This window comes from Clupea harengus, chromosome 1 (assembly GCF_900700415.2).
Source record: "Clupea harengus chromosome 1, Ch_v2.0.2, whole genome shotgun sequence".
Classification (NCBI taxonomy): domain Eukaryota; kingdom Metazoa; phylum Chordata; class Actinopteri; order Clupeiformes; family Clupeidae; genus Clupea; species Clupea harengus.
In genome coordinates, this window is record NC_045152.1 from 10,087,010 (window position 1) to 10,101,222 (window position 14,213).

The window sequence follows — 14,213 nt, forward strand, 5'->3', positions numbered from 1 at the left end:
GCTATTCGAGCCATAACCCACATACCAAAACCAAATGCAGCAGCACATATGAAAACTTCCATAAAGACCCTCGTGAAATGAACTGGGACACGACTTCCTGGTTTATGAAGGAATATCATGCATCAGGAAGCTCCTATCTATATATCTACGCCACACGCTTCCGCCCTCCCCTGCTCTCTCTCACGTGGCAGTATTGACAGAGAAATAGAGCGAGATAATCAGGGAGCCTCTTCTGTGAAGGCACATGTCCACCTGGTCGGAATGTGGGCTCTGATCAGAGAGTTCATTAAAAGACAAAAGGAAAGGAATGCATGATTTCCCCTGCAGAACATTATCCCCTGTTTGGATCTAATTGCTTCCTGAGATGATGTTGATTAATATGTTTCACTGCTGGCACGTCAGGCTGTGAAATGTTCATTGCAGCATAATATGTAGTTCATGAGGTGCTCTGTGTTGTGTTTTGTGAGTGAGTGCTTCCTGCTTCTAGTTTCCTCATTTGTGATAATTGAGTGATAATGCTTAACAAGGATACTGACTCATGCGTTGAAAGCTGCTAACGGTCCTCCACTTGTTATTTGCGTAGGCCATTAGCAGTCATGTTTCCCCTCTCCCTTTCTCTTTGTCCTGTGTGTGTGTGTGTGTGTGTGTGTGTGTGTGTGTGTGTGTGTGTGTGTGTGTGTGTGTGTGTGTTATTTTCTTACCTGCCTGACAAAGCTGTTAGAGGTGGTGTCTGAGGAGGTGCTGCCATCGGAGCGTTTGAAGCGACTCTTTCTCTTTGCATACTTCCCCTGTATGAAAAAGATGGACAGAGCAGGAGAACATAGGGAGAGAGAGAGAGAAGAAGGGTTAGAATCATTAGAGGATGATGCAAATAGGAATGTTATGAGCACTAGTTAGTTAGACCATGTTAATCCTTTCAGCATATCGCCCTCAACATAGGGATGTCAAATTCCAAACCTCTGTTTCCCAAAGACTACGCAAGCTGTTTCACGCCCCTGAGGCAGTTTCAGCCTTTTTTTTTGTCTTCCCCTCTAGCAAGCACATTCAGTCATCTCATCTCCTGTGAGAACTCCATTGTGTGGCTTTTGGCAACTCTGTACTATAGATTCGTACTGGTTGCTAAGTTACTTTTGATTAAAGCTACTGTTCGGTGATGGAATGAAGAGTGAATATGAATGCATAACGGCTGCTGGTCCAACGGTTGAGTGGGTGGTGTGTGCAGTAAATTGCTCTAGACTGAAAACCAGTTTCAATGCAGCACATATTCGTAATATTCGTAAAGCGTTCATTCATCAAACCTGTCTTTGGTACAGTTTGATTTCTGACCTGGTCCACGCCTGGCCAGACCCACATATTGCAAAAAAATAAAGATTGTGGTTAATGAGAGAGGCTTTAAAATACCTGCATTTCAATGTAGGGCTGGGGAATATGGCCTAAAAAGGTCTGGATCAGCAAATTAAAATGAGATTGACACTCAGGGGCAGGGGCTGGGGGAGGTGGTGTGTTGAACCATTTTCAACCCATAAAATGCCGATTTTTATAAAAATGGTAGTTTTGTCAATATTAACACTCAGCATTGATGTGTTTCATCACAGTACAATCATACCAAGTTCACGGCTCAAAAATCACATTTAACACTACCTCTTTGAATTGATTTATCACCCAGTCCTACAGTAATGATGTACACCATGGAATATACAGACCTCTTGCAACACCACATCCAAACACACACATAAGATATGGCAGCGTCAGACATCACCCATGATGAGTACAGTCTCAGAGATTATACTGTAACCATGTTATGTGCTTGGCTGTGCCCTCGCCAGCGGTCTGGCTGCCCTGGATGAGGTCCACTGTGGCATTAGTGGGCGCCAGGCCTGGTCACCATGGAAACAAGCACAGGTCTAATTGGGTTTGGTGACAATCAAGAACTGATGCAGCTGGCAGTTTAATATGACACACACACACACACACACACAATTTCTGTCTTTTTGTTTTTCACTCTCTTCTACTTAAAAGATACATGCACAGCCACACCCTCAAAAACAGACCTCACATAAACCAAATCAAACACCGATAATTCAAACGAGCAAAATTTGTCTTTTCGGGAATGCCCGGCCCTTAAGACCAAAAGGATTTCGTCATGGAGATGAGAGACTTCCTGTTGACAGTTAACTGACAAATTAAGAGGAGCCATAAACAGGCAGAGCTGACCTGGGAAAGAGGACAATGAAAAAGATTGATTTTAAGCAAAATCTCTCTATTTGCAAAATATTATTCAGATCATTTTTGATACCCCCAAGAGGCATTTCAAAACCATCTCCCTGTCTCCCTCTCAAAATCACCCGCAGAGATTTTAGCACAACATTTCTGAGAAAGCGGTCACCATAACATTCGCGCCAATGAAATAACAAGCATTGAACTGTGCCCTAAGACAGGGACCCACACCTATTTACACACACTCACGAACCACTGGAACCTCAGAGCGCAACTAAGGGGCGGGTGTGTGAGTCTAGCTCAGCTGAAGGAGAATGCTCCCGTGGATGGCTTGATTTATTGTCACTCTTGTCACAAAAGCCCCTCTGTGTCGGCCATTACTTACCTGGAGACAGTAATACTCAGACACGCTGATAAAGAATATGGGCTGGGACTTTGATGGCTCACAAGATAGTCCTGCTGCTACTAGAAACTCAGAGACCTGTCTGCATCTGTCTTCCTGTCTGCATTATACTGTATTAGCTCAAACTACAGGCAGCCAGAGTACAAGCAGCAAGGTGAGTCCTGACTGATTATGGTCTTTCTGTTTAAATACATGCTGATGGAAAACCCAGACTGTTTCACCCTCACCTCAGTTGTAAATACATTTTCACTTATGTTTCACTGGGCAACTGATTCCACGTCATGCCAAATCCAAAGCTCATCACTAAACCAAAACGACTCCAAATCAATGACTGATGTCAAGAAAAACAAAAGAAAAACAAACATTTTATTTTAAAGTAAACAACACAAGCCTCAGGATGATTAGATTTATTCCACTGCAGATCATTTTTGTATGGTAACTGGTAGCTAATCTAATACAGTGACTGTGGTCAGGAAATCATTTGTAATGCGAATGGACCATTGGGCTGTTTCAAGCACCGCATTACCTTGGTGTGACACCACCACACCATAGACAAGACACTGGAGCTGACCGTGGTGCTGAAAAACAGCCCAATTGCTATTATTAAGCACATATTAACAATGTGACTTTACGCTTAATACATGAACCAACATTACAACGTCTGGCTAAATACAAATAAAGAATTAAAAAATGTATTGTAAGTCTATTTCTTTCTAATGTTGGGCTATGTGGTCTGTAGTTTCACAAGGAAACTCATGAATAATTGTTGCTTCACATTGATTTGATGCAGTATCCATATAGGACCTTTAAATGAATTCCACAAATCAAAAATCTATTTATTTTACTGACCTCCTGCCAATCCTCAGGGGTATGTTACAATAGCAAGAGACTCACACCACACATACTAATCACAGTCTAGTACTGTTTCTGACCACTCTGCCTTTAACCTTTGGGTAACTCAGCATAAACACATAAACACACACACACACACACACACAAGAGTACATCCATGAGAGGTCAGGAGTGAGAGACGGAGAGAAAGACAAGGGAAGGGAAGTGAGATGAGATGAGATGAGATGAGATGAGATGAGAGAGAGAGAGAGATGAGATGAGATGAGAGAGAGAGAGAGACAGAGAGAGAGAGGGACAGAGAAAGAGAGTGTGATGAGCCAAGAGAGAGATGAGATGAGATGAGACCAGAGAGAGTATGTGATGAGACCAGAGAGAGTATGTGATGAGACCAGAGAGAGTCTGTGATGAGACCAGAGAGAGATGAGATGAGACCAGACAGAGATGAGATGAGACAAAAGAAATTAGATGAGACCAGAGAGAGTATGTGATGAGACCAGAGAGAGTATGTGATGAGACCAGAGAGAGTCTGTGATGAGACCAGAGAGAGTCTGTGATGAGACCAGAGAGAGATGAGACCAGAGAGAGTCTGTGATGAGACCAGAGAGAGTATGTGATGAGACCAGAGAGAGTCTGTGATGAGACCAGAGCGAGTCTGTGATGAGACCAGAGAGAGATGAGATGGGACAAAACAAATTATTAGATGAGATAATACGGGAGAGAAATTAAACGAGAGGGTGAGATGGGTGGACCAGATATGAGGCATGCACCGCATGCTCTTGGCACTGACAGGCAAGGTGGGCGGCCCTTGTGCATTTCCACAGAGGCCCGCTCTTCCTGGCTGCGTCCGCTCTGGCCCGTATGGCCACTCTGAGTGGACTTAGTCATACTGCAGTTCTCACGAGAAGACCAAGACTGTGAGAGAGTGAGCAATAGCTAAGGTATGTGTTCTCTGCATTCATAACCAAAACCGTAAAGACTGGATGTCTTTACATGTCATTAACACATTTAGTCATCCAGTTCAGTCAAAGGGTCAACCCAGGCTACACTGAGAACATGCCTACATGGTGAGTTTCTTCTTTGAGCCGCACTGCTCCCAACTGTCAGATGACTCATGTTTGAAGTGGTGAAGAAGGTTGAGGCTTCTTGAACAAGGCCCCGGTCTCTGTGTGGGTGTGTTCTGTTCAGTTCCCTCTGCTTCTTTTTTATCATCATTCTTTCCTGGTCGATCGAATGACCAATCAAAACCCACGCAACAGGGTTGTGGCAGCATGTACACAAATGTACACACAAACACACACACGCACACGCACACGCACACACACACACACACACACACACACACACACACACACACACACACACACACAGTCCCATCCCATCTCTCTCTGTCTATCTCTATATCCCGCACTCTACCAAATAAAAAATGCACTTAAAACCCACATGAGCAGTGATATCAGCATCATATCCGCCCCCTCAGATCTATCTATAGAGAGGACCATACTCTGAGCAGCGTAGGTCACACTCACTCACTCACTCAAACACTTTGAAAGGAAATTACATAAAAATCATTACATAAACGCCATGCAACAGTAGAGATAAGAAGGCCACACCTCGATGTACTGTGAACACCTTCATCGCAGCTCCACATTACTTCTGCACTGGCTAAATTTAGAGCTGAGGATCAGAAGGAAGCAAAGGCTGGACCAACAAACCAACTGGAGCTTTGACTGATGATAAAGAATACATTTAACAAATTTCCATCACTTACTCTCTCACTCCCTCTCTCTCTCTCTGTACTTCCAGGAGTGAAGTGAACTTGTGGAGAGCAAACACAAAGCAAATATATATATCCTTAGCTGATGCAGCAAGACCTCCAAATACTCCTTGACCTCATCCAAAACACCTTTCCCATCCCAGGTCTCCACAACTGTGACACACCTGTAAACTGTTCTTTAAACACCTCTCAATAAGCAATATAGCTTCAGCTGTATTTTTACTTTGATAAAACAGTAGAAGAACATATAAACCACTTGATAAAGAGACATATAGCAACTATAACTCTTCAATTATAACTCAAGTGTGATTAGCTTACACAACATACATTTCTCATTTTTTGGGCTACAACATCCTAACAGATAACTTTAGTTTTGCCATGCAGTAGGCTTAAAAACTTGAACTTAAATAATTTTCATAATCAAGACCAGGAGCAAAGAGAACACATTGACACTAAAGAGAAACGCAAGATATTCCTTGGAAAATCTGATCACGGTGGCAAATGTTGATTAAGAAACAGTCCTGGGCGAGCAAACAGAATTACTAGTTTTCTATAACCAACAGTTGGCATTTTTTCCTGGAAGCATTGCCAATGTTTTAAATGGCAAAGGTTCGTTATGTATCACACTTGAATTTATGTAGGCTATTCCAGTGCGTTTCTAAGTGTCTAAGCAGCTGGTTGGGCTAGGCTGCATCCTTTCCATTTGTCTCCAACACAACATCCACACAAAAAAACATCATCACCTTCTACCCTTTAAAAACAGCAACAACAGCGGGACAACGGGTTCAACAGGCTGTCCAAGGATTCTTTTTTTTACCTTTCCCGCTATCTTGTGTTTGGGTGTGTGTGAATGTGTGTAGACTGTCTCTCTGTGTGTACGCGCGTTGATCTTTTATCCTACCTGTGCGTGCGAACCGTGATGGTCGAACATGTCCATTTGAATCTCCGTGGTTGAAGTGGAAGGTGTCCTGGACATACTACTTTTCTGGACCATTGATTTTACCTTTCAACTCTGGTTATTATTGTTCATATATAATCTACATGTATCACTGTAGCCTACACATCGTTGGAGGAAATGACGGTCGCTTTTTTCTTGGTTTTCCTTTCTGTCTTTTCTCCTGACGTTTTTATCGTCTCGCAGCTGTTCTTCAGTCTCCCGTAGCAGCCCTATCCACCTCTCTCAGACAATACAGTATGCTCGTGATTCCAGCTGCTAAGCGTAGGGCCACGCCTCAAAAAGATGGCACCGCCTCCAAAACCTAATCGAACAATCGTTGGTGACCACGGCGGGTCTTCCGGGCTCTTCCCGTCGAGATTGGGCAAGGAGGGAGGAAATTAAAGCGTATGCCTGGATGAGCAGAATCCGTAGACTACTTCACTATCAAAACCAACCACCCACCCTCATAATACAATTGAATACATTGCCAAAGTTACATTTTGAATGGTTCATTTCTTAGATGAAGGCAGTCGCGGAAATGCACCCTGTTTGGCTGTACTAGGTTGTAGGTTGCATATTCAAGGCTACGTATGAGAGATTAGAGAGTGCTGAGGACCACACTGTTTAAAATCACTGTATGGGTTAATGTATGGGTTCATTTTATCAGCGGCAATTGGCTCTTCACAAATAGGCCCATAAACATAGTTGTATACAACGAATTATTACAAGACTCACACAGTTGCTAAAGTACATCGTTTTAAAAGCAACAACTGCCTTCATAATAAGCGTCTATGAGAGCGAATCAGCTGGAAGTTCTTCCAAATTCAACAGGTGCGTAATTCACAGAAGCCACTGAAAAGTGTTGCGAGAGCATCCTAGAACAGTGAGGATGACGATTCGGTTGAAACAGCACCCACATGTGGCGATTCTGGGTAATGATATTTAAAACCTACGCCATCGAGAGGCCTCTTGACGCCATCAGTAAAACCTTTTGGGATATACCACTATTTTTTTACAGAGGTGTAATATGTTTGGTTTACATCTTTTAAAAATGACATTATACCTCACCATCGACATCATTATTAAATACTTATAGTAATGTATCTACATAATACATAAAGTAGCACTCATACAAAATAAGTTATAGTTATTTGCAATGAAAATGACTATAGCTTGCACCTTACATACCCCTAACTGTTGTACTGTTATTACCCAGCACGTCAGTCTATTTCGATTCCGCACTCACACCCGTAGCCATGAGGTAAGGAAGTCTCCTAAAATATACCTTTAATTTTGATTCGAATTTCAAAAATCTGTCATTAAGGTTACGGATAAATATGCGGGTTATTGCTTGTGGTTGTCAGACAGATTCAATGGAACGGGAAAGAGAACTATACCATGTAAATTTTGTTCTGTGCTACAAAGTCAGCTAACATGGACGCCATGTTGAACTGGCTATGAGGCCAAAGATGATCTGTCGCACTAAAATGCACGACGCAGAGAAGAATATGCAGTTGCTCAGGGCGCCAACTTTCGAACGACAAATTCACAGACCTATCGCCCCTGTGTGATTGTTGTATTCAGCATGCTAACACCTGCATGCAGTTGAGAGCGGTTTAGCCAGTAAACCTACGTTAACTAACGTTACCTAATGTGTCACGTTATGAAGCTGTCGATAGCCAGTAGGGGATGTGTTGCTGCTCATGACTGTCTGTCTGTGCCTCACATTGTTGTTCCTCATTGTGTACTTCATCCGCTTATTAATAAAGCTAAATTAGTGTCGAATGTGAATTCTAAATAATGTAGACAACACTATCCTTATAGGAGGTCTACGTGAATAAGAATAGGTGGGTCCTAGCTTATATCCATTGATGATAAACTGCTGGTTAGGATGAACGCAAGAACAAGCATGACTTCTATAACGGTCTTTTTCTCGCTCTATTTTCCAGCATGCTCAGGCTCCAAAAGCGCTTGGCGTCCAGCGTCTTGCGCTGTGGCAAGAAGAAGGTATGGCTGGATCCCAACGAGACCAACGAAATCGCCAATGCAAATTCCCGTAAGAAAACCGTCTTTGCTCTTTATTTCATGCATACTGTTCCTCTAGTCAGGGACGTGCACAGGAATTTTGAAGGGTCATTGCTCTGAGCTGAATGTCTGCAGTTGATGTACTTGGCTCATCATCTGTCCAATTATATATTATTGTTATTACCATTGTCATTACTATTATAATGCCCACTAGAAGCAGTGGTATGTCATTTTTGTTGCGCTCAGGCAAGATCTCTGAAAGGATCTCTAAAATAGCCTATACTTTTTTTTAAGATTACTATTATTTAGCATGGCTCTTTATCCCTGTACTTTCTAGCATGGTCCTTTCATCTCATATCCGGTGTTACGTCCACATGGCTCAATGGGGAGACCACACAGAGTTAAGGTTAATATCAAAATATAGTTTATTTAAGTAACCAAATCAAATACTTACAAAAAGTCAGTCAATGGGAGGCAAGAAAAAAATATCAATGTTGTGCAGATCAGTATAGTGTATGTGTAGTGGTAAAATGGATAGAAGAGGGGACTGAGGAAAAGGTACTGCAGCCAATCCCAGTAGCTGCAGGCACTGAGCGAGCCGAGAAGATCAGACAGACCAAACTCCATCAGGAACTCTTTTTTAAATGTCCCCGCCAATCAGCTGCCATCTAGCCACGTTGGCCAGACCAGACAGCTCCCCCTGTAGACCGGAGGGAGAGAGACAGCCCAAAGTCTTATTAACCAGGGTTTGAGTGAGGCAGACCCAGCACGGCCAAGCCGGGCGTGACCACTCCCCCCACAAGACAGAGACCCATTTATGGGACTCTGTAGAAGACTCAACATCAATTCCCAAAACAAACTTCACCCAAAAAAAGAATACAATAGTGACTAAACCCATTATCCTGAAAGACTAGTTAACTAACACTCACAACACCCTTCACCCACACACTCAAACAACCAACCACCAGCGGAAATGACCATTCTCACCCACAGCCTCCTAATCCTCCCACCCAGCAGATCCTGGTGCTAGGATAGCAATTTTAAGGAATGGAAAGACAGGAGACAGGAGAAAAAAACAGACACCCCTAACACTCATCAAGAACCCGCGACAAAGAATCAGCCATGACGTTCCCAGACCCCTTTATGTGCCTAAAAGACAGTCCATACAGTTGAAGAAAGAGTGCCCGCTTTTTGTGCCCGCTGGTTTGTATTCTGCAGTGAGGAAAGGAAAGTAAGGGGGTTGTGGTCGGAGAAGACCACCACAGGGTGCACCGCACCACCAACATTGGAATGTTGGAGCGCCCAGATAAGGACAAGGGCCTTTTTTCTTTTAAAGACACGAGCTTCTGCTTTCAGATCATACTTTCTCTTCATTTTCTTTTGAGCTGTTTTCAGTGCTACTTCGCAAAACTTTTCAGGCATCACAACCTGCATGACCTGATCTGCCACCTCAGTATCAGCAGTCGGGACCACCTTCTAAACAACAAACCATCCAGCACAAAGTAACCATGATCCAACTTTTTGTCATCTGCAGTCAAGGCAAAATATTTCTGTAAACTCTGGTCGTTTTTCTGAGCCACAGCAAAGTCATGACGAGAGAATGGTGCTGGAAACTGGGGTATAAACACCTGAGCAGACGTGTTCTTAGATACCTCAGTCGGTTGAGCAGCCTGCGCGCAGGCCATTTCGCGCGTGACAACCTTTGGAAAATCTTTCATACACTTATCTGGCTCAGATGGCGGTGTAGCATCAGTCTTAACTACAGACAGAGGTGATACCTGATCCGGAAAAACACAATCACAACCTAAATTATTCCCCACGATCAGATCAATTCCATCTATTGGCAGAGATGGACGCACTGCAATGGTTACTTCACCATTCACAAAACCAGAAAACAACTGAATTCTGTGCAACGGCACTTGAAATGACTGAAGGCCAATTCCCCGAATTAACACACAACTCCCCGTATCCGAATCAGCGGAGAAAGGCAAGACAGATTGGCAAATTAAACTTTCCGATGCGCCAGTATCACGCAGGATCTTTACCGGAACTTAACGAGAGTCTCCGACCAACGAGACAAACCCCTCTGTGACAAACGGAGCATAATTCGCAACATCGGACACAGATGTTTCCTTGTGCTTATCACCTTTCATGTTTCCCAAATAGTTATCGACGGACAATGTGCATTTTTCACGATCCAAACTTTTCGCTGCAGTGAACTAAGTCACCCTTGAACGTGCAACAGGAATAGAAAATGAGCAGAGGCCCAATCTGCACCCGTCACCTTTCATTTTATTCCACTCAATCAAAATTGGACAATTTATCTTCCAGTGACCTGGTTCAGTACAGTAACTACACGTAGTCTCTGCATTCAACTCTCGTAACCCCCCCCCCCCCCCCCCCCCCTGTGCACGTCCCTTTCTCTAGTATTTGTATCTACTCACCTGACCTGTCCTGTTCTGTCCGGTCCGTTTGTAAAATGCTCCATTGTATAATGTTACCATGAAATATCCACCTCAAATTGGTCCTTGTAAAGAAGATCGAGGGTGCATCCCTGTACAAATAGTTTTATTCAAGTGTATGGGCTCATCATTATAATTTCCCCTTCAGTCTTCCCACCACTCCAGCCCATTTTATTTGTATTTATTTAATTCACCCCAGTGGTCAGTCTTACCATACCATCCTAACCTTCTCCTCATCTATCCCCCTTCAGGTCAGCAGATCCGTAAGCTAGTGAAGGATGGTCTGATCATCAAGAAGCCGGTGACGGTCCACTCGCGGGCTCGCTGCCGCAAGAACACACTGGCACGGCGCAAAGGCCGTCACATGGGCATCGGTGAGTGGCAGCAAGGGAGTGTCAGGTCCATGCATCCTCTCTGATGAACTCTGCAGTGGCAGGTTCAGATGTATATGTACAGGAATTTGGCTTAAACGTGGGTGTGAAAGACTACACAGTTAACACAGTTTGAAATTTCGAAAACTAGCCCAGTGACACATGTTGGGTGTAGTCCATGAGCATAGCCTAGCCAGTGACAGAGGAACAGGCTTTTTCCCTATTCACTTCTAAGAATTTGACGAGTTGTCTCCAGGTGGTTATTCTCAAATTGAAGTGACCTATATGTGCCACCATGAGGCTGGATGAACTTGGAGTATTTATTCAGCATGTCATACAAGAGTGGAAACATCCAAATCCAGCAGAGGAGCGATGATTTATATTATTGTATTCTCAGATTTGCCAGATAGTCGCTAATGATCATCAGTAACATAATTCAAATTAAATTAGATTATTTATATAGTGCCAATAGCAAAAAAAAAAAACCGTCCTTTTAACAGAAAGAAACCTTGAAGAGAACCTCAGTTTCAAAGGGGAGCCGGGTAGAAAGATAGAGATATAAAAGGGAGTCGGGGGAGAAGTGCAGAAGGGAAGAAAAGGAGAAGAGAGAATCAGGAGCAAGCAGATGGATTCATGCACGTATCAGAGGATAAAACATATTAGCACACGTGCAGCATATGTACTTGATCCATACATGATTCCAAACGAAGATAGAAGAAGGTATATACATGAAATATACAGAATTAATAGTGGATAAAAATGAAGAGAGCCAGCATTCCAAGTATTGGTTGTAGAACAGCTTAGTGAGTATACAGTGTCCTCATAAGGATAAGCAGAGCAATGAAGCAGAAAATTATGTTAATGATGGCTCATCATATAATTGTCTGAATTTGTCACATTTGTCCTGTATTGTAAAGATTACATTTTCTTTGTAAGTGTTTATTAGAGTGTATTCTACAGTGATGCTGATTACTGATTGACTGATTGCACAGGTAAGAGGAAGGGTACAGCCAATGCCCGTATGCCTGAGAAGCTCTGCTGGATGAGACGAATGAGAATCCTGCGCCGGTTGCTACGACGATACAGAGAGTCTAAGAAGATTGACAGGCACATGTGAGTGGCTTGCTGTATGCTCAGTTGTAGTCCTCCTACATGTCCAAAGGGGGGCACTCTACTGCCAAAATATAAACAACCAGGCCTGTCATACCATAGACAAAGTATGGTATAATCTCAAACCAAAGAAATCTCACTATATGCATTTTATTATATAGACTTGTTTAAGTCCAGTGGATGTAGAAAAACATTTCTAGCCTGTTTCATATACGGTTATGTGGCACTGGTGGAAAGTCTTGCATTTAATTGTCAGGGTTTTGTTTTAACCTCTCGGACCTCCCATGAGTCACTATTAGTCAGTATATCTTACTGACACTGAAACAGTTCAGCTGACTAAATTCTTCAGTTCCCACTGCCTTCCTCTATGCCACTCATCATATTCACTGGGCAAGGCTAGAAAAGACAGGAGAAGAAGCCATCTCAGCCACCAATTCTAGTCCAGTGTGGACCTACTAGACTTCACTGCTCCCTCTAGTGGTGACGGTCCTCCTTGGTAGGTGAGGAGGTATGCAGCGGAGTAGAAGTAGCTGTGAGCAGTGCTTCTTCCTGTGTGTGTGTGTGGGGGGGGGGGGGGTACGGTACATCTTGATGAGAGGAATCGTGTGTGGAGTTCAGGGTTTGTTAAGGTGTGGGTTTCTCAAGTGCTTGGTGTTCTCATGCTTTTTTTTGTTTTGTTTTGCTCTGCTCTTCCTGTGCAGGTACCATAGCCTTTACCTGAAAGCGAAAGGAAACGTGTTCAAGAACAAGCGCATCCTCATGGAGCACATCCACAAACTCAAGGCGGACAAGGCCCGCAAGAAGCTCCTGTCGTAAGAGTCCTTTCAATGCTTAAACGTCCATTCCAACACGGCTGGAGTACACTCAAGTGTTTTTATATAAATAGTTTTTCACTGTAGGGTCCTTCAGCTGGATATCAGCCGTTACATCTACATTTGGTGAAGAAGGGTTAAAATAACTGGTGTAAAGATGGCCATTAAGTGCCCCCTAAAAAAAACTTCAGTTGCAGTGTAGCACATATAAATACTCAAGTGGTCCCTTTTATTTTTTCATTATCTCTTCTCTCTCTCATCCATTCGTCCTCTTCTCTCCTCTCCCCCCCCTCCCCTCTCTCCCCTCAGTGACCAGGCAGAGGCCCGTCGCACAAAGACGCGCGAGGCGCGCAAGCGCCGAGAGGAGCGTCTGCAGGCCAAGAAGGAGGAGATCATCAAGACTCTGTCTAAGGAGGAGGAAACCAAGAAATAAAACATTCCGACCCCCATTATCCCTACTAATTAACTGGCCTCTTTTCTTTGTATATGGAGATAACAACAATACATTGTAAAGACATAATAAAATGTACAGTGAGAGTAAAGTCCGCGTCTGTGTGTTTGTGTTTGTGTGTATGATCACATGCTCAGACAGATTTAAAATCCATAAAAATATATAAAAACATTAAAATTCTGTGTGCTTTGTGTCTATGAGGGTGGAGAGAATATTCCAAGAAAGTATGAATAACAGGATACGTTTGGCTCCATGGCTGATCAGGAAATTACATAATGAATTTGAGGCAAACTGTCTCATTAGGATCAGTAGACACAAAACTCTTTGAAAGCTATTGACAGGCTTGATAAGGAGTGTTTTGGGGTGAGAAAACAAATTCCTCTTGTTTTTTTATTTCTGTTAATAAGAGTGTTTCTTACAGTGATGCTATGAAGCCATACATAGCATCACATCAACTTTCTTTCTCAGAGTCGCACCTTTCAAAGAGGAGTGCTTGTTTTGCCTCTAATTGTTTTCTTCTTTGTCTTCATCGGTTGTGGTCTATTTACTTTCATCAGTCAATCGCTCAAGGTGAATCTCTGGGCTTGTGGATCTCTAATCTATGGATGGTCTGTAGAAATCTTTTGTGTGGTGGCCGTCTGAATTTTTCCTTGTTGGATCATCCAGTGTTCTGTGGTAAACCCGTGTCCACATCTCTGGACCCACAGGTTCCATTGCAATTTGGCCTTCCTCACAAAAAAATCCTTTTCCTCACAAGAATCTTCATACATCTAACATGCATCAACATCAACACAATTTA

General features: G+C 43.1%; 2 protein-coding genes across 4 annotated transcripts in view; one reads left to right on the forward strand and one right to left on the reverse strand.

Annotated features, from left to right (window-relative positions):
- cacnb1 (calcium channel, voltage-dependent, beta 1 subunit) overlaps positions 1-6,522 on the reverse strand; it is a 33,037-nt gene extending 26,515 nt beyond the window's left edge. For 2 of the 3 annotated variants that reach the window (XM_031567252.2, XM_031567236.2), the window contains exons 1-2: positions 6,148-6,522; positions 702-788 (exon numbers count right to left, since the gene is read on the reverse strand). In XM_031567252.2, the coding sequence (XP_031423112.1) occupies positions 702-788; positions 6,148-6,240 (180 nt within the window). In that variant the 5' untranslated portion in view covers positions 6,241-6,522. The remainder of the gene's footprint in view (positions 1-701; positions 789-6,147) is intronic. The other variant, XM_031567242.2, reaches the window with a different exon arrangement.
- An 822-nt stretch (positions 6,523-7,344) lies between these two features.
- Positions 7,345-13,505, forward strand: rpl19 (ribosomal protein L19). Its single transcript, XM_012816832.3, has 6 exons — positions 7,345-7,444; positions 8,133-8,239; positions 10,922-11,044; positions 12,034-12,154; positions 12,853-12,963; positions 13,273-13,505. The coding sequence occupies exons 1-6, from the start codon at positions 7,440-7,442 to the stop codon at positions 13,394-13,396; spliced, it is 591 nt and encodes a 196-aa protein (XP_012672286.1). The 5' UTR covers positions 7,345-7,439; the 3' UTR covers positions 13,397-13,505.
- Positions 13,506-14,213: the final 708 nt, after the last annotated feature.